Below are 27,830 nucleotides of genomic sequence, written 5' to 3' on the forward strand. Positions count from 1 at the left end.
GAAGTGACAAAATATGCAATCCTTAAGCAGTTCTGTCCTGCCTGTCAATCTGTATGTGTATTTTACTACTCTCTAATCAAACCTTATGTTGCTCCCTCATGAAACAACTTCTTTGTATAAAGAGGGTGTATACATGTTGCACATATCCAGATTGCTACGGCAACAAAAGATCTGAAGTTGACAAAGATTTCCAAACTTTTGTATTTATGTCTCTGTTCCATGTATAACATGAGCCAGAAAATACAGATACGGATCTGTGTTGATTAGGGCTTACATGAATAAGGAACGTAGAGAAAGAGCCGTGCCTCCAGCATATGCCATTGGTATATTTGTCCTTGTTATTTTAAATTAAAACTGTGATGAAATAATAAAAAAATGCCTTTTATTGCAGCTTTTATTTTTAATTCATTATTCCTTGCAACTACCAATTGTTCAAGGCTCACAAATAGAGCATTGAAACGTTGCGTTTTCATGAATGAAGTTCTGTCCAGCCTGCAAACAGGGACGTCATTTCAAGAAGATGCACACAAGTGCAGGGGAAGATCAGGGATTGCAAATGAAAACAGAGCTTAAAAAAGGGCAGCTTTGTTTACTTGACCAAAATAGAGAAGGTAGCAGAACTAGTTTTTAAATTTGAACTGGGAGGAAATTGACTAGAAAAAGAGAAAATCTTTCTTCTGCTAAAGATCATAAAATCAGCTTCAGATACTTGTAAAAGATGTTTTTGTGAGGGCTTTTGATTATTAATAGTTCTACTGACTCATAACAGCAACATTGCAACGCTTACTAAGGTAACCTCTCTCCTGGCACAATAACTTTCACCAATGACGGGCTTTTTCCTTAAAGGAAGGCGGAGTTAGCAGTTAGTGCCAGGGCCATAAATAAGAGGGTCCTATGTCAGGGAAATTAGAAGTCAGTTAACATGAGCGTATACTCAGAGTGAGCATTAGAGGGCTTTCCTAAACCGTCCAAGTCTGCCGAAATTGAACTGCACACAGAAGGAATCAGATAGCCATTAGGAAGTTTAGATACAAAACCAACAGCAAGAAAGCATTTTCTCTTGGCTGACCGATTAAGCTGTGCTCAAGGCAACATGAATCCTGTACTTAGTACCGTGTTGTTTTCCGTGCTTCTACTTCTGACCCACAGAATTCAGGAGCTGGTGGAGGCGTGCAGCTGTGCCCCTGCTCATCCGCAGCAGCTCATCTGCGACTCGGCTTTAGGTGAGTCAGAACGGCTACACGCTTTCCACTCCGACGGTGGGAAATCAAACGGAGCTACTCTAACTGCTGTGATATTTTTTTTTTTTTTTTGTACAGCTGTAGCGGAATATGTTTAACCAGGTGGCTTAGTCTCTCCAAGGATTTTAAAACAAAATGACTGCAGAGATCGCTTTTAAGAGAGGGCTATGGAAAAAAAAAAAAAATGTAGTAGCTGTTCTGCTTTTCTTGTTTTTCCAGAACATTTTGTGGTTACAAATTGTTGAAATTGCTGTCTTATTTAGTGCCTTTTTTTTTTTAAATAGGAACGGATTCTATATTAGGTCTTAACTTAGAGTAAGCAGGGAGGTATACCTGAACTTTCAAATGGCTACTGGTAACAGTATCTATAATAGAATATTCTATCTAAATATGTCTGCTATATGTAAACTATGCATACAGACATTTTTAATAGCATTTTGGGGGGGAAAAAAAAAAGAAAAAATAAACCAAAATAAAAGTCCCCAGTGATAACATATTGAAACACTTGATCTCTGTTCTGCTATACTACAATTTCTTTAATTGGTTGTTGGGGTTTTTTTGTCATTTTTCAAAAATACTTGAGCAGGACACTGACAGGCCCTTTATTTTCTGCAGATAAACTGGCTACAGCAGTTCTGCATAAATATAACTTTCCAGTCTTTAGGACAATTGTGTTTCATGATAGTCAGTCAGCCCTGTGGTTGTCAAACAACTTACAGAAAGAAACTAAAGATCTCAAAATTAGACTGCAAGGGATAAGAAAATGTGACATTTTGCAGTCTTTTGATTTCATTAGCTCAAGCTAAGGCTGGTTAGCTTCCATCTAGCGTGAACAGTAAATGTAGAACATGAGTTTCCAAAGTGTCACAAAATTAGCATCTCTATGGGGCAGGCAATACCTTCTGCATACTGATTAATTGCTTTTATACCCTGACAGAAAATCTTTGTAGTCATGACAAACTCTAAGCTCTGTTTGTGGCCATCAGTTAAATTGTCTTTTAATCTGTTCATGTTAAGCAATCTTTTTCATTAAGTTACCTACACCAGGCATTACAAACTTGGGGTTGTTTAAGGTGTGAAAGAATATAGAAGTTGTGCTACTAGGAGCTTAGCTATATACATTTAACTATACATTTAACTGTGTTAGTCTGCTGCATTCCTATACATAAGTGACAGTTTTTCAACAGACTTAATGTAGAGATTTTCCTAAATAAACAATTTCACAGTATAGAGGAAACTCAAAATACTCGTTATGAGCCATCTTCCTTAGGGAAGCCATTCCAGCCATTATTATGATATGTATTAAGATTTATTCCATTCTTAGATACATTTTACAAATGGTAGCTGTATGCTGCTTTTTATTTATATTTAAATACTGAAGATTGTAAAATAAAACTACTTTATATTTGGACTTGATGCTCAAGCTCTCACTTATATAAATATTCCCATTTAATTAAACTGCACCTTTTGGCTACGGAATGCTTATATCAAGGATCCTGTTGTTTAATATTTACAAATTTAAAATAGCATTTCTATATATTATAAAATGATAGAGATGTAGATATTCATTCATATAAATGTATATACATATTTTTATATATGCATTTGCATTTATGTACACATAAAACCCGCTCTAAACATTTATGGATGAATTATTTGATTTGCTCGGGCCACAATATCTTGCCTAAGCAGAGCAAAATTACTTTAAAGGAACTAGAGAAGACCAGTGGAGCGTCTGCCCTGTGTAAGAGAAAACTCCACTAACCAGACTGGCAACGACAGCTCCTCCATCCCTGATGCCAGCAGTCTTTGTTTTTTCACCAGTGTCCAGGCAAGGCCATGGGCTGGGGCTGCCCTGGGGAAGGGGCAGCACAAGGCTGGAGCCCTGGACACAGCACATCCCCCTGGGAATGAGGGCTGTGCCTCTGCAGCTCTGCTTTGTTTTAGACAAAGCAGGTCTGAAGCCACACCTGTGTCCTTAGGGCCACCAGGTTCTTAAGAGGGATTGTGAAACCCAGGCCATGCTATTAACTATCCCATGCAGTAGCACAACTCAAACTTCTGTTGATATCACCATACTTAAAGATTTTTTTTTTTTTAAGATTTAAGAAGATTAAAGATTAAATTGAAGATCTGTACTTCAATTTCAGCATTTTCATACCTCAAAATATTGATAAACAAAGGGACAGCTCTTCAGCTACCACAGCTCTTCAGCTACCAAAATCTATGGGAGTTAAATGCTAATCCAGCTATTTGCTGAGACTATTCAATTTTTTTCCAGTTATTTTTAAGTTCATGCATCTCTGTACCCACAAACACATTCAAGTATTTCCTTGCTGAATAGAACCCTAGTACATCTTATTAAAAAAAAGAAACCATGCCATGCCTCTAAATTCCACAGTAAAGTAAAAACTGAGACAAAATCTCAAGTCTTGCTCATAGTGCTACCAACCACTATATGTACTTCAGTTACTGCATTATTTCTCAGTTTCACTGTATATCTGTAACATTTTTAATTTCCTTTAGGATCACTTCTGATTTGGGTGGAGTGGGTGGAATGAAAATTGAGGTGGAGGGGGTTGAATCAATAGACATTACTCGAGCCACTAACTGAATGTGTGAAGCCACTCAGAAACCTTAGCATTTATATGAGATACCCAAGAAAAAAACAAGCAGAGAAATTAATTAAGTCTGGGACAAGCTCTTTTCACTTGTACATTTGTTCACACGGTTAGTGCGGTGACACTTTGTCTTTTACTGTCAGGAGGCTTTTGCAGCTTTACTCTTTTTCTAAATACCCACAGCGACCACACAACCTGAGTAACTTGATAGAAACAACTGGCTTTCTGACAGACCTAGAGTGAGAGAGAGCTTCTGGTCCTGCAAGGTGCTGGCTAAACTAAAATAACAAATGAGCGAAGAGCCCTGCAGGTGTTACATGGTTGTACACCGCAGGAAGAACAGTAATGATGGGTAGTAAATCATGAGTGCCATGCCAGTCCTGCCATTTATCTGACCTTGGGTTTGTCAATCTCCCTGCTTAGCCTTAAGAGGGTGTGATTTTGTACAAATTTGAGCAGTTTTCCATGAATTTCTCACTAGTTTTAGATTTCACTTCAAAGAGAGGTAAATTTTCATTTGTAGGAAGTGCCTAGCACCATGAAGATACACACCTTTTATTAAAAAAGGGAGATGCGTTCTTTTGGTGTTCTTCTAAATGGTGCTGAGGCACTCCCAAAACGTGCTGAATGCCTTCGAACCCCAGTGAACACCTATACTTCTCAAGAGGACTTTCACTGGAAACAGAGATGCGAGGTTTGTTAAATAGCAGTTCCATGCACTGCACTGCTAATTATCAGTGCTGACCCCCTGCCCCCCCGGAAGAATCCAGGAGGCTTTCTCCTTCCAGAAGTGAAATGTGATGAGGATGTGCTGTTTAACATTTCATTTTCAGTAGTAGAGGCACCATAGTCTCAAGCCAATACAAGAAAATTCCTCTGATAATGGCTTTTTTTGGAGAGAACCATGGATACAATTGACTTTATCAGATAGTGTCAAGATAACAGATTTCCCTTCTGCCACAGTCTTCCTGCACTCAATTCTAAACCAATGTTCACACCAAATTAGACAATCTGTGGAAAGAAATGGTATACATGGAGAGGACTGATTCCTTCCTAAAGTCTGTCACTTTTAATTCATGCTGGTTTTCCCCCTTAGGCATAAGCAAAGTTATTTTTTGGATAGTAGGACAAATATGTAAATACTTTGCATTTTTTAGCTATGTAACACCAGTACCCTACCTTTAAAGTTAGATGTAATCTTTCGCATTTAAACTGTCTTATTCTTGTTTTTTCTTAAACATATACTGAAAACTATATTTTTATTGAATATTGGGCACCACACTCCAACAGAAATGAGTAACAGATCTTGAGTACAAATAAATATATAATATAGCTTCAGAGAATAGTTCTATAGCTTTGGAGAAGAGTGGCACATTTCAAAATATGATGGAAGCTTTACAGCTGGAGCTTGGCAGAATTTTCAGCCTGTTAAAATCTCATAAGATCACTGAGATCAGGCATTGTAAAGATGTGCCAGATGATATATTAAATTTTAATAACATTTAAAAATAACAGTAAAAAATTTATTTAAATACACCAGAATTAAGTTTTCAAAGTCAGCTTCCTCTGGGATAAAATTACAATATGCTATGTCTTTATTATTGAATTTCATGTGAAAACTTTCATGGCTCAGTGTCCCATGATTTTGCCTCTCTGCAATATAATATCTAGTTTTGTACTGGAATGGATTAATTTGTACATTATTAGAGTGGGAAGTAACTTTGCCTGATGGGAAGAATTAGCATTGGAAAATGTATTAGAAACATAGGCAGTACTTATTCTAAGTTAGGGTAGAAAAGGTGAACAGTGAAATTAAAGTAGACTTTCTATTTTATTCTTACTATATTACGTTCTATTCACTCACCATATTCTTAATCTCACAGCATCTACTTGCTGTGAGCAGTGTGATTATGCAGACACTGACTACCTGCCTGTTTAGGTTGACGAGCACCTTCAGTGGGGGTTTTGACACAAAATGAAGCAGCTATGTAATTAACCTTCACGCGTTTGGAAGTACAGTGTTCATACAAACAGTAATAACCATACCACGTAACAAAAGACCATCACAGACAGGGATGCAACCGTTAGTTAACTTCAGGTGTTAGTCTTCTGTGAGGGTTTCAAGAGAGTCCCATAAAAAATCCCAACTCTTGAGGCCATTGCTTGAGGGAATGAGCAAGACAGCCTCACTGTAGAAGGCTGTTGGCTCCCCTGGCAGGATCCTGGGTCGCAGACCATGCTTTCAGACACCTCACTGACAGACATGGTGTCACACAACTTACACCTTAGCGTTGCCTACAGTCTTCTAGTCTCCCCCATAACAGGGAAAGATTATAGTACTTGGCATACGATCTCCATTTATATTATTATCTGCCAAATGGAGGCACATCTTACTGCTTCACAGCAAAGTCCTTCCTCTAGAGTGGAAATCAGTGACAATAATGCACAGGTATATTTCTAGAGTAACTTCTCACTGACTGGAAAGGATCATGCAGCTAGCATTTCTCAGGAGTCCCACACAGAAATGAAAGCTGAGTTTCTATTCCAAGAATTGTGAATTCAATTATAGAAATAATGTACTGGACTTTTGCTGTTCTAGTTCTCTCTCAAACAACAGGAAAAGCACAGCACCTGAGCATGTTTCTTGCAAGAATTATTATGAAAAAGAAGTTGCAAGACTGTATTAGTGCCGTTGAAAGAGTGCGCTGCCAGAACAATATTTTCAGAACCCTAACTATATTAACCAATGAATCATCTTAAAACCAGCTAGAAATTATACTAATCTCAAAAGTACGGTTATTCGTATTTGGTAGGTTTAATGCAGAAGTGCTGAAAATGAGGTAATTCTCTTATCCTCATGTCCTCAAGCAAGTGGCTAAGAAAAGCTGAATTCCGGTCCTAGGCTCAAGAGAGTCCCACAGATGTTCAGAAAACAATGTTGGCATGTAGGAATCATTAACAGTCATACCCTTCCCAATATCCACTTTTTGTTATATGACTAATATTAAGTTCATTGACAAAAATTATTGAGAAATAGACATTTTACCATTAACTCACATTTGCTAGAAGTTAACTCACAAATGCTAGAAATACCAAACCCACCTTTCACCTATTTTGGCTGTACAATGTCCTACCAAAATCAGTTATACAAAAGGGGATAGGTTTCTTTACTTCTGTAGCATATGAAAGAATTACATAGTGATTTTTCTTACTTGTCTGTTATGCATACTTTTATATATATTAATAGTGTTTTCAAATAAAATTTTAAAAACCCTAGACAACATGAATCCTAGGACGTTACTTAGTTTAGACTAGCTACTGATGCGCTTAGAGTGAAGCTCTTAAAGAAAAAATATCTGCAACCCTGCAAAGGCCCATCACTGGTACAAATGCCTGCATATTACAATTAAGCTATAATTGCAGTATATATAAATTTCTTGGCATTGTAGCCTGAAACTTCTAAATGCTTTCAAAAATACAAAAAATGACTGCACTGACTGCAGAGATGCGGTGCTGTTAATGACTACTTACGACCACATGTATTTGAACCTGTATTTGCTGAATGTTCAATAAAGCACTACAATATTCATGTCCAATGAACTGTTGGAATGCTGCTATGGCAATAGCAGTTTGAGTCCTTCCATTTGCAGCTAACATTTAACAAAATGTTAGTGAAACAGCTTCCTAGGATAAAGACTGAATTTCCTGTTTGGGAGTAGGAAGTATTACCTGAATAAGATCTACAACTAACCCTACATCTACTTGAGGTTTTAAGATAGAAGCAAACATTTTGAATTCCATGTCTAATTAGTTTCCTAATTTACTTTTCAGTTCTGAATTCAAGACTTGAATTGCATTGCCAATATCATGCGACTCTAAGAAATAATTTCCAATCTTCTGTAAATTACTGAACCCTGCCATTTAAGTATGAAAATGGGGCTCAGTCTGGAAAAATGCAGTCACTCTCCTTTCCTTTGCTTGTTGAACTTTTTCATGGCAGTGTTCCCAACAGCTTAAAAGTTGTAGCTGTAAAATGAGGTGGCACCATGAAACTGAACAACAGGACAAAATTTTAAGGAGCCAAATCCACTGAGCCCAACACTCCTGTCAATTAGAACATAGTTGACAACTGTAAAATTATTAAGCTTTAGTGAAAAAGAGAGCTGAGTATTGCATAGTAAAATGAAATCTCAGAAGAATTATGCTAGTTGCCTGATTTATAAGTAACTCAGTAACACCAACTCATTGCTGAACATGTTACAAATACAGGATAAGAAAATTCAGGAACCATGTTACTTTCATTTAAAAGCATGCATTATAGTGCTAAGAAACTAAACCGCCATGATTTTAAAAACAACATTCTACACACACTGTGTGGAAAACAAAATGCAAGCTTAGAAACAAAGATTAAGTAATATAAAGCACAGAACATGAAAGACTGCCAAACTCTTAATCCTATTAATCTACCAACTTTAATCCCTAACTTTCTCATTAAAAAGTAGCTCAATAATGTGGGGTTTCTTCCGCATGGAGGAAGGGGCATGCAGCTATGAATGGAAATCCACAATAACATTATGTATGTTGTTCCACAGACTTTAGAGTATAAAGAGAGTGTTATTCTTCAGCTGAAATTAGGCAGATGTTGATTACTAGTCAAATGATGTGGTATTTGAGGCTTGTGAAGTAGAGAGAAATATTTCTGGTAACATGAGTAGCAGCTGTAAAAACAGTGCAGAAAAATAAAACTGACCTTGGACAACATTAGGAAATCATGCTATTTTTTAGGTAATATTTAAGTTAAAAGAATAGCACACATCTGCTAAAAATCCACTCACCTCTTCTATTTGAAAGTTTATAAAAACTAGATTTTAAAACCTCACTCTCATAAATTGAATGTATTCTTCTAATTAAAAAAAAATAAAACCGCATAATCTTCTGGTTTAACAAGGAAGCCAAACCCAATCAACTCTTGCCTTCAACACAAGGAATTTTTGCATCCTGAGCCAAAAACACACAGAGATTCACAAAATCCTGACCTACCTGAGAGTCCTAATGAGCTTAAATACAGGCCTCCTACGTTCTGAAAGCCTCAAATGGAAATGCATTTTGGATGCAGACTAGCACAGTTTTGTGTTAATAAAACACAAAAGAGTAACCAAATTCTGCAAAGGTTTTATGTTGAAAAATAATATGGTGCCAATTAATATCCATATGAAATAGTGATAAAATAATCCTGCTTTATCAACTTCAGAAGTATTCATGGTTTTTTTCATGATGGTGAGTTTTTGGAATGCAGTAAGTTTTTCTGAATAAAAATGTCATGAATAACAGTGAACAATGAAATATCATCTAGAAAAGTAAGGTGTTTCACTGCTGTCTTTTGTAACTAAAACATTTGCACAGTGGCTGGTTATATTAATTGGGTAGAGGAACCCATACTGATTAATATATTAAACCTTTTCAAATGTATTTGTGACTTTTCCCTTCAATGTGCAATACCTAGGTCTATCTCTTTTTCCTTCTTTCTATGTTGCGTTGGGTTAGCAGAATTTAGGTCTGGCCTCATGCTTACTTTAAATCAATCTTCCCCTTCAAAAATTTCCGTGGAGTTCTTTTAGCCCAAGCGATAAAACTTTACCATAAGGATTTGATTTTTCAGTTATAGATATGATTGTTATCTCACCACACTTACCTTCTCATGCAATTGGAAGCAACACCAAGACTAGGCAACAGCTCTTCCATACATTGCTTTCCATAGAATAAAGGAAAAAAGCCTACTATTGTTAGTTATGTTCTTCAACAAGCTCTGTGGTTACAGATCCAAAACACTTGTGCCCAAATAGTCCACTATTTTTCTTTCTTGTGATTTCAGAAAGTGTGGTTCAGTTAATTACTGTGCCGCTGATTTATTTATTTTACAGATGGCTATAAGCATTTATTGATAGAATATCAGAAAACTAAAATACAAAGCAGGAAAAATAAAATTGTCTTTACATCCTAACTAGCGTAAACATCTTTGGAACTAAAGATTCCTTGACTTTGGGTCTAGGAGTTGTGGAGGAAGAACGAATAGTAACAAATGTAGACTCACAGTTAAGAAATCCATCCTGCAAACACAGATGAAAAGATTTTTTCAGATTCACTCAGTACTGGGCCAGTTTTGCTGCTGCTGCATTCTGTTTATATCTAGAACTGAACTAGTACAACAGCTTCAAACATCTGAGTTGGGTTACAGTTTGGAAATGAAACTGCTGTTTTCTGATCTGTCTTGTTGAAAGACTAATTGATAGGTGAGCTGTTTGCTAAACATTTCTTATTTTTCAGCTGTTTAAAGATCATTCAATAGCATCTTGCTTGGTTCTTAAAAGAGAAAAGAAAGTATAGGGGTTTAATGTTTGGTTTCCACTCCCAAAAGAATAAGGATGATCGAGCATCTCTGCAGATATCCTGAAGTAATCATCTATTTCTCTATTGAAGCCTGGAACAATTAAAAGCTTGCATAATAATTCAGAAATCAACACTGCAAAAGAATGGTTGCAGTCTCCTTCATGTTGTAAGCATCAAAAGCAAAAACTGCATGGAACACCTGCAACTGTATGGCTGTGACAACATCAGACATCGGAAAGATTTGCCAGATTTAGTCTCAAAGCAGTGTATTGTTCTATCTCATCACCAAACTAGGATTATCATCAATAATTTGGCAGCACGCTTGTGGGAATCTAGGAGTCATCTTCGATCTCCCACAAACACTACGCGAACCATTTTGACAAAATGCATCAGTTTTCATTCAGTGCCTAGACTCAACTTCCAATTTCTCTCCTGCACCCCGCAAGATCAGGAGTCCTGTATAAGAAGAAAAAAATAGGTGAATACTATGAAACTATTTTTCAGAGGTGATGATGGTGGCCAGCAAGTTTTGATTAAAAAAACCCAACAACAAAACCAGTTGATGGTAAAGTATTTGGACACCCATGACAGAAGTGGTCTCTAGCTGCCTGCAAGTGCTTGACAGAAAAAGAATTATGGCCATTGTAAACCATAAAAAAAAAAAAACAAAAAAAAAAAACCCAGACATATTTTGCATTAAAAGGAGGGAACCTAAACCACATGGATGCCAAACTGTTCTTTAAAGAAGTTAAAAATTAGTACAATAATGAACAGAAGATGAAGCCCTTTCAGTGTTCCAGTAAATTCATAACAACCAGATTTTGAAAGATCACAAATAAATTTGAGTCGATTTCCAAAAGTGCAAGTTGCCTAGGAGTTTAACTCAGGTTACTTATCATAAATAAAGATAAGGATCTATGTGCCTTGGTCTTCCAAGTTGAAGACCAAATAACTGATGCAGTAAAAAGTAGAGTAGTTTTTGAAAACACAGAGTACAGACCTTTTTGCATGCAGTAAAGATCATCTCAACTCAAAATGTGTGAAATGGAGTTACAGCACTAGCAGAGCCTTTTTTTTTTGGACGCAGAGCAGAGAAAAATGAAGAAAAATTGTAACTGGGAACAGGATAAAAAAGAATGGCATTTTTATGAGACTATAGTTGGCAAATCCTTCAGCATGAAGAGAGAAACCAGAATATTTGCCGTTAAGGGACTTGCTTTGAAAAGGCCTTAAACATTTCAGGTTAAGGGCAACTTATTAAGCCATAACATTACTCTCATGGTACTGGCATTTGATAGTATTACTTATTACTTTGTTCCATTAAAATGCAGCAGACATGATCCCTGCTCCAAGCGACATATGTAACTCACGCAAAGATTTCCACAACTACTTACCATAGCAGTGGATACACATATTCTCTTATTGAGTGAATAATATGCGACTGCTCAAGTACCTATATACAGTACAGTCACATCTACTGTATTTCACACCTCTCTTTTTCAGACATTTCAAATAACTGAGACAGCATTACTACTAATTCTTTTGGAAGCTAACACATGCAAATCAAATACTGAAATGCAAATAGAAGAAAATAAAAATTTTCATTCTCCTAAAAATTATTTCTAAGTCTCTAAAATAATCTGCTTTAAAAATATCAGTGTATGTAAAGCTACATGTTAGGTATTTAATTACTTATTTTAAGACATATTTTAATGTCAATCAATCAATAACTTTTGCCTTCTTTTGGAGAAATTGCCTTCTTTTGGCAGCAATACCTGTGAGTTTAAGCCAAAATTATGATGCTCCTTTTGTACTGCTTATACTTCTTTCTTCCTTTCATATGTGTTTTGAGAAATTATAATCTTTTCCATATACAGATATATGAATACATATTACATGGATATTTAAGCAACTTAATTTGCTTTCTTCATTGGTTGAACTCAAAGCTTTACAACAAGCAAATGTGGCAAGTCAGTCTGTTATATAACTGAACAATTTAGCATATTTAGTTAAAAATATGGCAGGGTTGCATAGGGAAAGTGGTAATACTGCACAGATGGGACAGTTGCTCTAAAGTATGGAGTAAGACTTTTACAAGCTCTCGCACATTTTAGAGGTTTTGTAAGCAATATAAATCAGCAGCCAATACACACTATTTTATTTAGAATTCTATCCAAGCTATCTATTCTATCTTTTCTATCCTGTGCAGTTTTGCTTTAAAGTGGCTTCATTAATTTTTGTCTGTTGTGACAAATTCTGTGCAGATTCCTCTTCCTTTTTGAGGTTAAGATTATTCTTCTTGCCTGCTGTCTCTTTTCCCTCTCTGCAAGAAGTTAAGCACATCAAATGTCTAGTCTCCAATCTAAATAACGGGGTGGGGGTTTTTTTTGGTTTTTTGGTCATATCTCTGTACTCAGGTAACCCAAGTATTCAAAACTGTGTTCTTGGGTTCATCTGGCAGCTTTGATAGCTTTACTTGCCAGTATTATTCTTCAAGAGACCTAGAGTTTGTAAATTGGACCATAATATACTGGGTATAGTATCTATGGCATCAAGACACAAAGAAAGTAAATGAAATAGTGTGTCTATACCCTATCTTGGACTCCTAGCATTATTTTACTGTAACTTGAGTTTAGGTGAATATGGTAGATGAGGCCAGTTCTGCTTGCAAACTTTTAGTTAGTTTGCTTTCTGGTTGTTCACTTTTAAATTCTTGGCCAGTTACAGATAGATGCCTGACTTAAACTGGAAGCAAACCTGACCTGCAATTGTGTGTGCTGGGCAGACTACTCTGAACACAGAAATTCCACCTGGATCAGCTCTTTGGTTATAAGGAGGAATGAATTGTAGTCCCTTCTGTGATTTCAAGCTCCCTCTCCTCTCCAGTCTCGTACTGAATCCACTGAATTAACTTACCCACAAAACTGAAGATGGGCACTGCTAAAAACCTCATTACCAGATTTGCCCCCGTTCTTCTCTTACAGAACACGAAGTATTTTAGCACTTGTATACTACAAGGAGGGGGTGGTCCTGGATTGTGCTGATCACTAATAGAGAAAGAGTGACAGGGTGTTAATAAAACCCTTTCTTTCTTAACACTGTAAGTAAACACTCGGAAGATAATCACCTATTCTTTGGTTGCAAATGTTTGTTAACAGACAACTCTTGGCTTAGTTTTGTTCTGGCCGTGATGTAACCTGTGGCACTACCAACACTGTACTGCAGTCTCTAGTTATTTCAAAGTAGTTTATCCCAATATTCAGATGAAAGTCATCAGTATTATGTCATTGATTAGTTAATGCATCAGTTCTGGAAGTTTCCCTTACGATACTGCAAAATAAATAAAGGCATATAAAATTCAGAAAGCCTTTTATAGCTAATTTAAATGAGTCTATGTTCTTAAAAACAGACAGGCCTATCTTTATCAGTTGGTGTAAAGTTGTATTAGCACCGGTAAGAATTACCACCAGGGAAACTGAGGATTTACTATGAATCTATTTTGATGTTCCCAACTAAGTAACCTATTTTGATAACCCCCATTTCATAGTGAGGGTTACAAAAAGAGCATAAATACAAAAGAGTATACATATAGTTTTACAAATGTTTCATAAGAAGCCCTTCCCCTCTTCACTATTCAGAACGAAGAATGGAGATCTCAGAACGGAGGAAAAAAGTACACACATGGAAGTAACACAAGCATATCATCACAGGAACAGAAAAAGCCATTTCACATAACAACCCTATATGGCCTGCAAAGCCCAGATTCATTTTAGTTGTTTCCTGGTTTACTATGCAATTTTAGATAGCTGGACCTAGAAACTTGACTTTTACAGCTTCAAACAAACAACTTAGATTCTCTTCTCCTGAATGTTCTTTTGATGAATGGTTTCAGTGAGCATATAAACCCAAGATGCACTAAAGCCACTGTCACATTCCAACTATGTTTTCAGTAGCCTATGATCAGAACAACAGAATTGCTAAAGTGCAGGAACAGAGGCAACTGAACAAGTATTACTGCAATTTCTGTAGTAGTGGTATTTACTTCCTTTGGATATGTAAGATAGCATTGGATCTCACAAAAGTGTTTGCAATGAGGCAAAATCCAGAATAGCAAATCTCTTTCATTAATCTCTTTTGAGAAAAAAGCATCTATATATAGGCTTTTGATTAAAAAAACCCACCACCACCCCTGAACCCATCAAGACTTTTGGACAAGAAGAATTTTTTAATTGAAACATCAAGTTTTGAATAAACTCAAGGTCTCTGTGGTTGGGTCTCCTGCAGTTGTCACTGTGGTATTTCCCCTTGACCCATATTCCAGGTGTGATCCTCCAGGAATTGGAGATATTTATGTAGCAAGTTTAGGCTACTGCACCCCAAAGAGGAAAAAAAGTTCTGATAGGTAGATAGAAGTTTTAAGTAATCTTATAGTAGAAGGGTGAGCAGAGACAGCTGCATATTGTGTATGTGCATGTTTTCATTTTGCTGAAAGGACATATTTTTATATATAAAAGTTCATCTGAATATATGTGCCTTCAAAATTATGTACATACATATTACGTGTCCATAGTTCTGCTTTATTTCATACTGCATACTCTGACTGATACATAATTTCAGAAAAACACTTTTGTTTTCTATTTTTGCACATCTGGATGCTTTCTTATATCTGTTCCCATACATATTTGGGATGCTGTCCTCAACCCATCCACATAACAACAACACACTTTTATTTAGATCCCTCTCTTTGTACCACTTATTCCTTGTCCCTACAAGAGCAATTAGCACCTGGCAACAGGTTTGAATTTTCAGACATTCAAGAGACAAGTAGAAATAATTGCTCAAAAATCACTCCTCATATTATTAATTAAATGAAAGGGCTAAACTGAGGCAGCAAAAATACAAGGAAAAAAAGAACTGCATGAGTCATTATCGCAATATTATTTGTAACTTTTTAGTAACTTAATCTTTCTTTTCCTGTCAACATAATTTTTTAAGTCTCATTTCAAGGTTTTTGTAGCAAAGCTGATTCTGATTATAAACTTGTATGATAGGAAATAAACTTTCCTGTTTTCTTGAGAGAAAGACTGTTTAAAAGTGATGAAGATTAAATTTCTATTCAGATAGCTCTGCCATAGTCTGTAAACTTAGTTTGAAGTGAACTGGAGGCTACAACTGCAACAGAGGTTCTTCCTCAAGCTGCATGTCTGAAGGATGTTGCTACTCCTAGTTCTGATCCCAAATCTAAAAAGAGATATAATTATCTGGACATGCTAGAACTCACTGCTCTTACTTGCTTAATGAGGGTTAACCTACCCCAAGCAGCAAGAATATTCAGCAGAAAGGATGGAGAATGAATCAGGGACTTTCCTTTGCAGTTTAAGTAGCTGCCTATTTTTGGTGCCATGTCAAAGATGGAGGCACTGTTTCTGAAATTTGCAAGTGGCCTTAGAGGTGCATAAAAGGAGATAAATCCCAGGGCAAACCAGGAATACAAATGGCTGGCACAGTCCCAGTAACGTGGCTTCCTCTGCATACAGAACCGCACTTCTTTGTTCATGGATCTCAGAATCTACTGTAAGGCTAAGGGACAGGATTTAGCCCTTATTTTTACAAAAAGCAGCTAAGGCATCCTAGTCTAGACAACCTTGCCCTTCTATTCATTAACCTACCTATTGCTGAAGGACTGGAGCTCATTAACTACGGAGTTCTGCTTTAAGCTGCAACTCCCTAAGCAAAAATATATTCAGTTAAGAACTGTAGGTATTACACCAGTTTATCATTGATACAATGAAAACTCCAGTGCAGCTAGTATTTCAAACTGGATGCATCCGTCATGATAATAATCTGTAACTTTTAATTCTAGAAAAGAGTGAAATATTTTTCTTCTGATAGAAATCATACCCCAGAATCAAAAATACTGAACTAAACCCAACTTCAGTAAAACAACAGTTTAACAGTAGTCTGTATTTCTCATAGCACTGTGATCTTAACGCACTTGACAGCTTTGTTCAGGATGTAGCTTTTTAGAGTCCAAACAGATGACAAAAGAGATTTTCAAAGCTCTAAGTGTCTGCCTCCCTATCTATCTTTAAAATCTATGCTCTTCTTACCAGTATTTTTATTTTTACTTATATTTTATTTATTTTTAGGCTGATATATTTAAAATAAGAATGCACATAAGCAATTACGATTTCTTGTTCTTATGTCCAGTAATATCTCCTATGTAAATATTTTTCATTACATAGTTGCTGATATTTAACACATTCTGGGGAAAAAAGTTCTCATTTATTCATCTGTTTCTGCCTTCTCTCCTACCTCCTATTTCTTAGGATAATAAACTTAATCTGGAGAGTAAACTCCATTTTGTTTTCCTTTTTGAAGGAGTAATAAAGTTGATTACTTTTGTGGAGTGAAGTTGCCTGTCTTCAAACAATAGTACTGTGACCAATAGGTTAAGGAAAAAGGCTAAATATCATCATCTTAAAACTTGTATAAGTACAATAATACTATATAAAATAGTATCATAAAGAATATATTATTTAATAATACTAACTTGTAACAATGAGAGTAATTCTTCACTAAACAATTTTCCCTTTGTTAATGCCTTGGAAATAACTCAGAGTCTAAAGAGATACTACTTTTAGGGAACATATGAATTTCAGTGAACGAAGCGCAAGGATTTACTTTATTCTGATTCCATCTATATCTATGACTTGGTGTGGGGCCTTCAGTATATTGCTCAATTCTTTGTGTCTCCTCTTCTGTAAAAGAGATGGTCATTTCATTGCATTTTCATTGCATTTATTCATTTACCACTGTAGTGTGGTAAAATTAATATAAAGGCAGTAAATTTCTTTTAAAAAAGCCCCTAGTGTAAGTAGTTGTTCATGATAATAAAAATCTCTCCTACACAAGGTAATGGTACAGTTTATTTACAGGTAAATAATTACTGTAGTGGATTTCCGAGAGAAACCACACAGGTTTGGGAAAGATGCAGGTAATGCCTAACTTTCTACCCTTATTGTATACAAACACTTTTTTATTGTATAAAACCCAACACTCTTCTCCTCACTGCATAAACACAAATATATCTGATGTTATACTAAGTAAGTTCTGTCCTTTACCCAGTTCAAAATTAACTTTTTTTGGTTCAGACATGGTTGGGAGTTGTTTATTATTATTCAGGAAAGAAGGAATCAAAATATTCTTAATACATTTCTAATAATGAATGTCCAATAGCCAGGCTGATTTACTGAACAGAACATTGTTCTGCTATAACTGCAATATGCTATGACACTAGTAATGAGAGCAGCAATTGCTCAGAGAAGTGGGAACTCGACGCTATGGACTCAGCATAATTGTGGGAGCCAATAACTACCAGTATGATTTCTATTCTGAGGCTCTACCTGACCCCCTGCATGGCTTTGATCACATTAACTTCCTTTCAGTTCAGTTACCCGAGACAACCTTCAGCTACGAAGCGGAGATAAAAGTTTAAATTTTATAAAAGTACCATGAGTTACAAAATACGAGTTCCACAGAAATATTACATCCTACTATTGAAATATTATAGAGAATGTCTTTTGAAAAACATTATGAATTCTAACGTAGAACGAATTTGAGGCAGACTGAATTATTGGCATTAGAATATGAAGGCTATGCATATGTATTTCATATATGCAAATTCCTCAAAAGGAACCAATAACTGTCTGACAGATAAAATGACATTATTACACTAAACAAGCAGAGGTTGTTCTCAGCCAAACAGAGGAGGAGCCAAGCCAGTCATGGTATACTTGAAACCATTTCTTGAAAAGAAGTGCAGACTAGGAGGAATCCTAAGTTATAATCACCCTCTGAACCACGAGTGAAGAGAGGGAGATGGCTAGGCCCAGGAATGCTAAATCAGGAAGTGCTTGTGGTTAAAAACAGAAGCAACCACATGAATAAGAGGTTTTAGGAGACAGCTAGACGACACTGATTGAAAAAAAATATTAAAGCACAGAAAAAAGAAAACCAAGAAGGATTAAAAGGCCCCAAAAGATCTTTGTGCATTTGAATCTGGTTTCAGGAGAATAGAAAGGTAAAACCCCAATGACTAAAGATTTAGACATGCTGTAACAATAAAACTTTGTCATTAAAAAAAAAAAAAAAAATCTCAGTTTGGTCTTCCTTCACCATCTGGAAACTTTCTCTTAAACAAACACACACAACATAAAATGGTTTTCATTTTCTTCTACACACACAGAAAAAGATCTCTTAATGACAAACCCCAGAATGTTGTATTTTCAGCCTTACATGACTCCATGGAGACCCTTTGAGCTATCATTGATCATCTGTAATGTTCCTCAGATGCTAACAAGAAGATGTTAATAAAAATATGAAAATAAGTAATGTTTCGACATTAAACACAAGGGGGAAAGTAGCTTTAATTATCCTACAATTGTTTGCATTGAGTAGGCAGGAAAAGATTTCCTGCATATAAACCATGTTACGGTTTTAAGAAAATAATGGAGCTAGCTCCTAACTGTTGTCCCACCCCTTATCTTCTATATTGAACAAATTCTTTAATGAGAAAACCTTTTTTTTGGAAATAATGATGCAATGGAAAGCAACGCAAAACAAAACAACATGATTCTAATTTGACCTTTCCAGCAGTATAATACACACAATCCACAACACTTTTTATCTGGAATTAGATCAAAGCACTTAAGAAGTACTGTTAATTTGTGGCAACATAACACATCTGCAGATGATTAAAGAGATGCTGCCACTTACTACTTGAAATGAGGAATTTGTTGTTCATACTTAAAAGGACTCTTCCCTTCCAATACAACCCATAAGTCTAAAATGCTCCTTTAAAAGAGTTTCAATGGCATGGGAGGAAGGAACATTGTGCCAAAAGATGGAGGACTCAAGCTTTGAAGCTGTAGGCATCTGCATCATGTTGATTATTACATCTAGCTTGCTCTGCTAATAAGTGAGGAAATGAGAATTGCCCATTATTAGATGGGACTGACCTCTATTTGGCTGTAAGGAAAACCACAATCTGGATTTCTTATTCCTTTTCTTTAGATATGACTGTTAGAGGTCAATTTATCAAATAAACATTTTTTGGGGGAAAAGCATGATTTTGATGCCAAAAGATTCTCCTCTGCATCAGCCTGATTTTTTTTCAGTGAACAGGAAGTATGAGGATTTCACTGTAAGAGTAGTCAAACCCTGAAACAGGGGCTGAGGGAGGCTGCAAAATCTCCATCCTCAGAGATACTCAAAACTCAGTCAGACACAGCCCTGAGCATCCTGATTCAAGTTGAGCAAGGGGTTGGACTAGACCTCCGGAGGCTTCTTCCAACCTAACTTATTCTATGAAACATCATGCCTGTTTCATACTAATTTTGATAGAAAGGTTCCTTTCATCATGAAAAATAAAAACAAAACAAAAAAGAAGGTGTCTGAGAGTTGCCTTCATGCTGAAGAATACTTTCTGGTCTCTATCATACCTGCATCAAGCAGCATACCTGTGACACAGACAGCAAATCTGGCCATTCCCATGAAAAAAGCAGATGTCCTTGCACAGATCCATCTCTGCCCAATTGCAAATTGGACATAGAGTTGAAGTGGGGTTCAACTGTTGATTGCTCTGGCCTTTGCCACTATCTCTCCATGCAGATACAGATTGTTTGTTCTAACAAGTACTACATCTGCAGACGAGTTGCAATAGCGGCCATCCAGAACCGAGCAAAAACAGGATTATAAATACTTTTGGGGGGTAGAAGTCACCAGAGGAATTTTGGCCATATACCATATTCTTAGGATCCCGTTATTCTCTATGCCTAATAGCCCTGGTATACTTCAAACAGTATATACAAGAGAGAAGCCTAAAACAAACAGATGGGAAACCAAACCATTTCTTCTTTCATTAAAATCTCATACTTCCCTTGTTTAAAGAATAGGAACTAAACAAAATGTGTCAAAAGAGGGAGTAATTAATTTATACAAGTTAACACAACTAATTATGTGTTATGTTACGAAAAATGCTAAAACCTCTAGTGTCAGAAAAATGAATGAAGACTATTCTCTTCTTGTCTTCTGATTTCACCCATAAAATGAATGCTTCAATCTTGTCTGGCACAGTCTTTCAGAGTGATAACTTCAAGTCTATTTAATTGATCAACAATTCTTCTGTCATCAATAGAAGTATCCCTTTCCTTTGCTCACTGATTGTAATGATGGGTGTTTTATAAAATTTTGTGAGATTCCAGTCTTTCAAAGATTTTGATGGACAGTTTTTGTCAAAACTGAGTGATAACTTAATTCAGGTTTCCAGATTCATAGAAATTCAGATTTATGTCATAGGCAGCCCACTTATTTTTATTTTCAGGAGTTAACTCAATCTAGTGTTCTTTTAGTAACATGCCTTAAAATCTACTTCTAGCTAAAGTGTAAAAACAATGCTAAAATCTATCAATATAATTTTCGCTATTGCGTGTAAAATTAGGTATACACTTATTTGCATTTAAATCTTTTTCTCTATTACAGTGATTCGAGCAAAAATATCCAGCGAAAAGGTGGTTCCTGCCAGTGATGATCCTCTTGATACCCACAAAATGATCCGGTATGAAATCAAACAAATAAAGGTACATGGAATCACTTAGCTATTTTGAAGTTCAATGCCGATAACCTATGTATATGACTACAATTTAGCCCTAAATGCTTTAAGCTGGAACAGGCTTCAGCTGCCTCCACAGTTACACCTAGGTGAACTACACAGAATACATCAAAGTAGGGATGAAAAAAAAAGGGAAAAAAAAAAAAAAGCAAGCAATTCTCAAATTCATGAGTGAGTTACTACATTTTATTTTGATGACAATTTTTGTTATTCACAATTGCTTTATGAAGACTATGAAAACATACTTCAATCTATGAATGGTATTCAATATGTTTGCTGTTTCTGGTGGGTACTTGATCAGCTATGTTGCATTATGATATTGCAACTCTCTGACTGGAATATGCAAACTTTAAAACAGAGGAAAGCATTTCCAGCTGAAATAGCAAGGACCTTTGTTCATAAGTGAATAGGGATATTTGCAGAAACAGGAGTCCTTTCCTGATATTCATATAAACAAAATTCCATTTGTATGAATGTTGCTAGGAAAGCAAACACAAAGTGGGAGCACCCAAAAATACAGTCATTCAGAATCTCACAGGATTTTTCCATTATTTGTTCAGCTCCAGTAAGGAGACATAGTCACTAAAGTACTTTAAGAAGGCATACCTTGATCCCATTCAAGTCGCCATCAAACTGTCACTGTTAATATAAGATCATGATCTACCTGTTTCTGGAACACACAAAAAACAGGTAGTCTCTTTCAATTAAAATGTATTAGCATGCGTTGGTGGGGTTGTTTTTATTTGGTAGTTTTGTTTGGTTGTTTTAAGTTTTCTAGGTGGTTTTATTTCTCATTATTCAGAGAATATTATTTTGTATTACTTGTATTAATTTGTATTATTACATTTACTGGGAACACTTCAGTAGATCATGGTGAATGGCTACGTGCTTTCAAAAAAATTCAGTCCTTCAAATGGTATCAGTAGATCACCCCACAGGAGTTTTACTACAAAAAATCTATGGTAAACAAGAATATCTCAAAATATTCATAAGCATGGTTATCACACATCAGTCCTGTGAAGGTTTTATAGCAATTTCAACAAGCCAATTCTTTTTACCTTGCTAAAACAAACCCCAAAACTCTTCACCATCTGCCACTTTCTGTCTTCTTAAACTACTAATGATATTTTCAAACATTTCTTTACAGAAATAAGTATATAAATACCGGAGCAATTCTCTTTCCTCCCATTAGCACTTCAATTTTCTGTTGCTACCCTATCTTCTAGAAATGCAAATCATGAAGTATACTGCACAAAAAAGAATGACAAGTCTAGTCTGTGTTACTATTTTCAGTCTATAATCCCATTCTTCAGTAACGGCACACTAAAACCTCTGAGATACATTCATATATTGGAGCTGCTTTGGAGTTTCTCCCAAATTTTCATAAATGGAGGCCTATTCAAAACTCAGGCATCAGTAAGAGATCTTTATTTAATTCCATGAAGCTTCAGAAGGCCAGTCAGCTAGGACTGGACAAACTAGAGAGATTTATTTTCTAATAAAAGATGCTCTACATCATTACATACAAGTTAGACTAAAGACAAACGGGTCATAATAGTCCCACCTTTCAAATTCTTACTTCTGGCCAGAAGAGAGTTAAGAAGAGGTAGGAACTGAGGCTCCCACCCTGGCACGCAGGCTGCTCAGCTGCACTGGAACCCAGCTCCCTGGTCAGTGTCTCTAACAAACGCAATAAAAGGATTTTTGTTTGAAACCTCCGCAATACAGAGGGGGCGAGCGAACAGGATCTTCTGCAAACTGCAAGTCTTTTGTGGGATTGCTAGTAAATTCAGTGTGGCACTGAAATAAATCCATAAAGGCAACTTTGCCTGCGCCTGGTAAATTGTACAGGACCTGTTATATTCTAAACATATAATTGACAGTTAGCATACGAGTAAAAATGAAACAGGACTGGGTATACTGAAAAATTCCTGAGATATACTCACTTCTAAATTAACAGAAGTTTAATAAGAAAGTGTTATGGATAACACTGTAAAGTCCGCATCAAGTTACAAAAGTAGACAGAGTGAGGAATTTTATATAGCTCATGCTTGTAAACATTTGGTAAGTATAAAATAATCAATTAAAATAATATAACATTGTATACAATCGGCCAGATTTGGCCACCTCAATGGAGTGGGACAATTCACAGGCTGGCTAGTACCATCACAGAAATAGCTTTTCGGAGATCTTCAAACTGTGAGCCTCGTGGATCAGTGACCCCATTTGTGTATCTCAGTTTCCTGAATAACTATGAACTTCGTTGACCAGAGCAATAACTTGGTAACACCATTTCTTGCCTTTTCCCTCAGATTATAAAATTTAAAAGAATCTAAATCAACAGTGTATGTCAAGTGGTACAATATTCTTTTCACTGTTATAGTCCTTCTCTTGAGTGCTTACAGACCAGTCCCTCGTATCACAAAAATTGTATTTCTGTTATTTTAAATCCAGTGCATTAGGCTTAGCATTAAAATGTTAGTATTTTTGGACAGAACTATTAAATATGATTTTTTAATTCATTTTCAGGAATACACAAAAGAATAATGATGGGGTTTATTCATTTTATATACATGGGTTGGCACGTTAAGAAACCATACATTCTTTCAATTACTGTTATTTTCTTTTATTGCAATGTTTACAGCATTATACTAAAGAGAAGAAAATATGTGATTTATATGCAATTGAATATTTGTCTTCATAACATTATTGTTATTGACTTGGTTATCATACTTACTCTGAGGAGCCACCTAAATATTAAAACAGTGCCATTAGCTTTCTTGACACTTTGTCCTGTATTATCAGAGTAGTACAGTAAGGCCCAAGATATTACTGTCATACATGAAATCAACACATTTTACCAAATTAAACTAGCATAAGCAAAATTGCTATGTATTTTCCATACAAGCTACATGCAGTTTTAAAGCTAGGTATTAGACACTGCATAAAGCTAAGAAAATAAGCCATGATATAGTTGAAAAGGCTTAGAGAAAAAATAGACAGAAGAATGTAATTATTGTAACAGGAACATGCCTGAGACACTGAAAGTAATACAGATAGTCTTAAAAAAAGGTATTCTAAAATCTTAAAGCAATAGTCATGTGCTGGTCGCAGTTATATACCTCAGAAGGACAGGAACAATATCAATATAGACTTTAGTATCAGACTCTCAACTCTCTATTCTCCCAATCCCTCACCCTTTTTTCCTACCTTCATGAAGTCCTACCAGAACCTCAAATGTAAATGGACCATACCACAATGCAGAATCTAATCAAGTCATCTTATCCCTTTACAGAGAAAGTATCCACACTTTTAGGAGATGAAAGAATACGATTGAGAAGATCAAATATGATTTACTGAATTAAACCAAACATTAAAATCTTAAGAAATGCTTTAACAAATACCTAGGTCAAAACCAGATAGGCCAGAGCTGTAATTTCAAAAAAACCCTAACCAACCAACCAAAAAACCCCCAACAAAACAAACACCAAACTCATTTAAATACTAACTAGATCTCCATTATAAGTTGCTATGCATATTTATCTGGTTTTTTTATAGCTGAATCAATTTGTGTAGTCTGCATAATGCCTCTTCAGTGGATTTAGATCAAGCAATGAAGTATTAAAAGAAAAGTTGTACCCTACTATACATTGTAGCCCAATCAAAGGTTTCTGATTGTGGAGAGGACTCAAGTCACAGGATACTTGCATAGCTCACGTAGTTACTATGTACTAGATGTCTGTGTCTGGTACCCACACCCCGAATAAGGCAGATTTAATGGTAGCAGAAGCAGGGGATTCAAGCTCCGAAGATGGCAGGAATCAAATGGCTCTTAACAGGAGTGAGGAAGGCCTGGGCTCCAACTGAAGTGCTGGGTTAGCAATCAGGCAGATTCTCCGCAACACATGCGCAGCCTGCTCCTGCTTCCTCATTTGGTCATCTTTCTGAAAACTTTTATATTGGGCTGACACACCAGACCACTTTTATCTAATAAAAGTAGACGTAATTTCATCATCACTATATACATTTTCTAGTGTTTTCACTGCTGCTTTGTACAGGATACTGGTTTTAGTTTTGTTTTGGTTTGGTGTGTTTGTTTTTTCTACTAAGTATTTCAAATTCACATCTAATATTTTTGGATCAGAAGCCCAATTACAAGAACTTTGGCTTTTTTTATTCCACAAATAAGGCTTCAGAAAAATCAACATATTACAGTGTCTTTTCTAGTGCGCTGTACTATTTAAATCTCCTGAGAGAACTTGAGTAACGTTGAACACATTTTCCAGTGACGCCAGCTGCAACTGGGAGCGCCTGCCCTTGGGAGCCGTGAGCCTTGCGATTGTCCGCAGCTGTCAACACACAGCATGATGTCACTAAACGGGGCCCCCGAAGTGTTGGGGTTTCAGTTACGTCATATTAGGTGATGACAGGCATTCTGAGGTTGATTAGCATCTTATGGTTCCTTCTCACATTTGGACACAACTACATTTGTTTTGATCTTTTAATGGCTTGCTTTAAGAATTATTTTCATAGTTGGAAATGCTAGTTAAGGAGCAGCCCATCTGAACACTGCATAGGCTTTGATCCCGAACCTATCCATTTTGGTGCTGCAGCCTATAAATTCTAAGAGCTGGATCCCATTTTCCAACAGTTATTTGAGAAGGTTGCATTAGGCAAAATTCTGGATGTGGAAAAGCAGCTTGCTTTAACGACAAAATATAAGAACAGTGCGCAGCTTCTTAGCATGTTGCATGTCCTTGAAGATACACACCATTACACTGATCAAGATAAAATTTCCCATATTAATATGTTGAGAACTTTTTGCATCTTACAACGCTGCAGCAGCTTGTTTGAGATGAATGCTGTCTCTGCATTAAATGAAAGAATCTAGTAGAATATAAATTGAAGACAAAGCTTTAAAGATCCATTAAAAGCACTGAAAAAGCAAATTTAAAAACCTACAATTTAAAAAAATGAAGACCTAATTTCCTTCTAAAAATAATCGACACATTTTATTTAGTGTAGAGAATGGGTCTAATTGTTGGTATTTTCTCATATAAGTTCAGACTTTAGAGCCTTTTTTGAAGAGATGCACTACATATTTCGTTCAGCTGTTTTTTGCAACTGTGTTTTCATGTTTGTTTTCCACTACTGACTTTCTGTTTCTGACAATTTTCAGATGTTTAAAGGATTTGAAAAGCTCAAGGATGTCCAGTATGTCTATACCCCTTTTGATTCATCACTCTGTGGAGTGAAACTAGAAGCTAACAACAAAAAACAGTATCTTTTGACAGGTAAAATATAACAAAACTAATGTGTCTATAAAACCAGAAGTAACCGCTTAGATTGACTTTGCTAAAATATGCCAACCCTTGTTAAAAAAATGTTTATGTACTATCTAAATAATAAAAACACAGTGAAATGTACAAATTGTCTAAAGCTGTAATTATACTGTGATCTTACATGTTTTCCATCCTTCATCTGAAGATCTTAAAGCAGTTTCAAAGGAAGTCGAAGTCAGTAACTATGCAATTAGTAAATAGGAAGTATGGCATTATTATTTGTTTAAAACCAATGGTACTGATTTTCCCAGGAATGCAAACATGTTTCATGAGACAACGCATGCCTACGTGTATGCAGATTTGGGGTTCTACGTAATTAGAGATTTTTCTATAGAGTCCTGAAATCTAGTTTAACATACTACTGCATTTGCATCCATTCCTTGTTGGCAGATTACCAACATCTTTTGGAAAATATCCTTCTTAAAGATTTAACATTTATTTGGCTTGCAATCAGCAGAATAGTCCTCTCAGTTATAATTACATTCACTGAAAAAAGTGTGAAGTATGACTAATTTGGTGCAATTAAAAACTTCAGATATTCTTGTAATTTATTTCAGTATTTAGAAAACAGTTTTATTTGCTTGCCTTGTTTTTCTTCTTTTCCATGCTGTAGGCCAAATTTTAAGTGATGGTAAAGTCCTCATCCATTTATGCAACTACATTGAACCATGGGATGATTTATCCTTGTCTCAAAAGAAGAGTCTTAATCAGAGATATCAAATGGGCTGTGGCTGCAAAGTAAGTACAGAACGAAACACTGTCTAATGGTGGAGCCCACCTTACAGGCACTAGCAGTTTTCACTGATAGGAACTGTTCTCTTATACAGCATATATTTTATATTATTTGAGAATAAATACCATTTTAAGGAAACCTGCAATATACTGAATCAATGTACTATTTCACATTTAGATTACTACCTGCTACATGGTGCCCTGTTCAATCACTGCACCAAATGAGTGCCTCTGGACAGACTGGCTGATAGAAAGAAAGCTATATGGACACCAAGCCAAGCATTATGCCTGTATCAAGAGAAGTGATGGCACTTGCAGCTGGTACCGAGGTGGTCCTCCCCCAGAGAAAGAGTTTATTGATATCAGCGAACCTTAAAATGATCACTTCCTGAAAAGCCTTGGAGTCTAATTCCACCAAACATTGCACGCTCACAGCTTTGAACTGCCATCGTCTAATGTATCTGTTGCTTAGAAACAAAAACAAATTGTCCTGTACAGCTAAAGTCCGAGTCTGTGGAATTGGCACTCAGGCAAGATGAGGAACAAATCTCCTGGAGGTAGCTACTCTGTAAAGTTATGCTTTGTACAGAGAGGCTCAAGCTGAGAATGCTCCTCTGTATCCTCTAAGACATAACAAGTTTCCCTTTTATCAGTATGAATGTACAAAAACAAAAGAATTGCCAGAATTTTGTCCCCTGTTTCTGTTAACCCACAGATTAAGAGAGCCCCATGTTTTATTCCAAATCTTTCTGATGAACTACGGAATGTTTTATAGAACTGTTTTTTTCTGTATGAAAGTCTTCTGATACAAAAGAATTATTGTACAGTGTATATG

The 27,830-nt window shown here is 36.0% G+C and overlaps 2 protein-coding genes across 3 annotated transcripts in view; one reads left to right on the top strand and one right to left on the bottom strand.

The window, feature by feature from the left end:
- SYN2 (synapsin II) overlaps window positions 1-27,830 on the bottom strand; it is a 197,966-nt gene that overhangs the window by 65,476 nt on the left and 104,660 nt on the right. The gene's annotated exons all lie outside the window — the stretch shown is intronic.
- On the top strand, window positions 1,094-27,371 carry TIMP4 (TIMP metallopeptidase inhibitor 4). The gene is made up of 5 exons (XM_009488365.2): window positions 1,094-1,223; window positions 20,792-20,889; window positions 26,101-26,215; window positions 26,877-27,001; window positions 27,174-27,371. The coding sequence occupies exons 1-5, from the start codon at window positions 1,094-1,096 to the stop codon at window positions 27,369-27,371; spliced, it is 666 nt and encodes a 221-aa protein (XP_009486640.1).

The sequence above is a fragment of the Pelecanus crispus genome, chromosome 7, assembly GCF_030463565.1.
Source record: "Pelecanus crispus isolate bPelCri1 chromosome 7, bPelCri1.pri, whole genome shotgun sequence".
In the NCBI taxonomy this organism is placed as follows: Eukaryota; Metazoa; Chordata; class Aves; order Pelecaniformes; family Pelecanidae; genus Pelecanus; species Pelecanus crispus.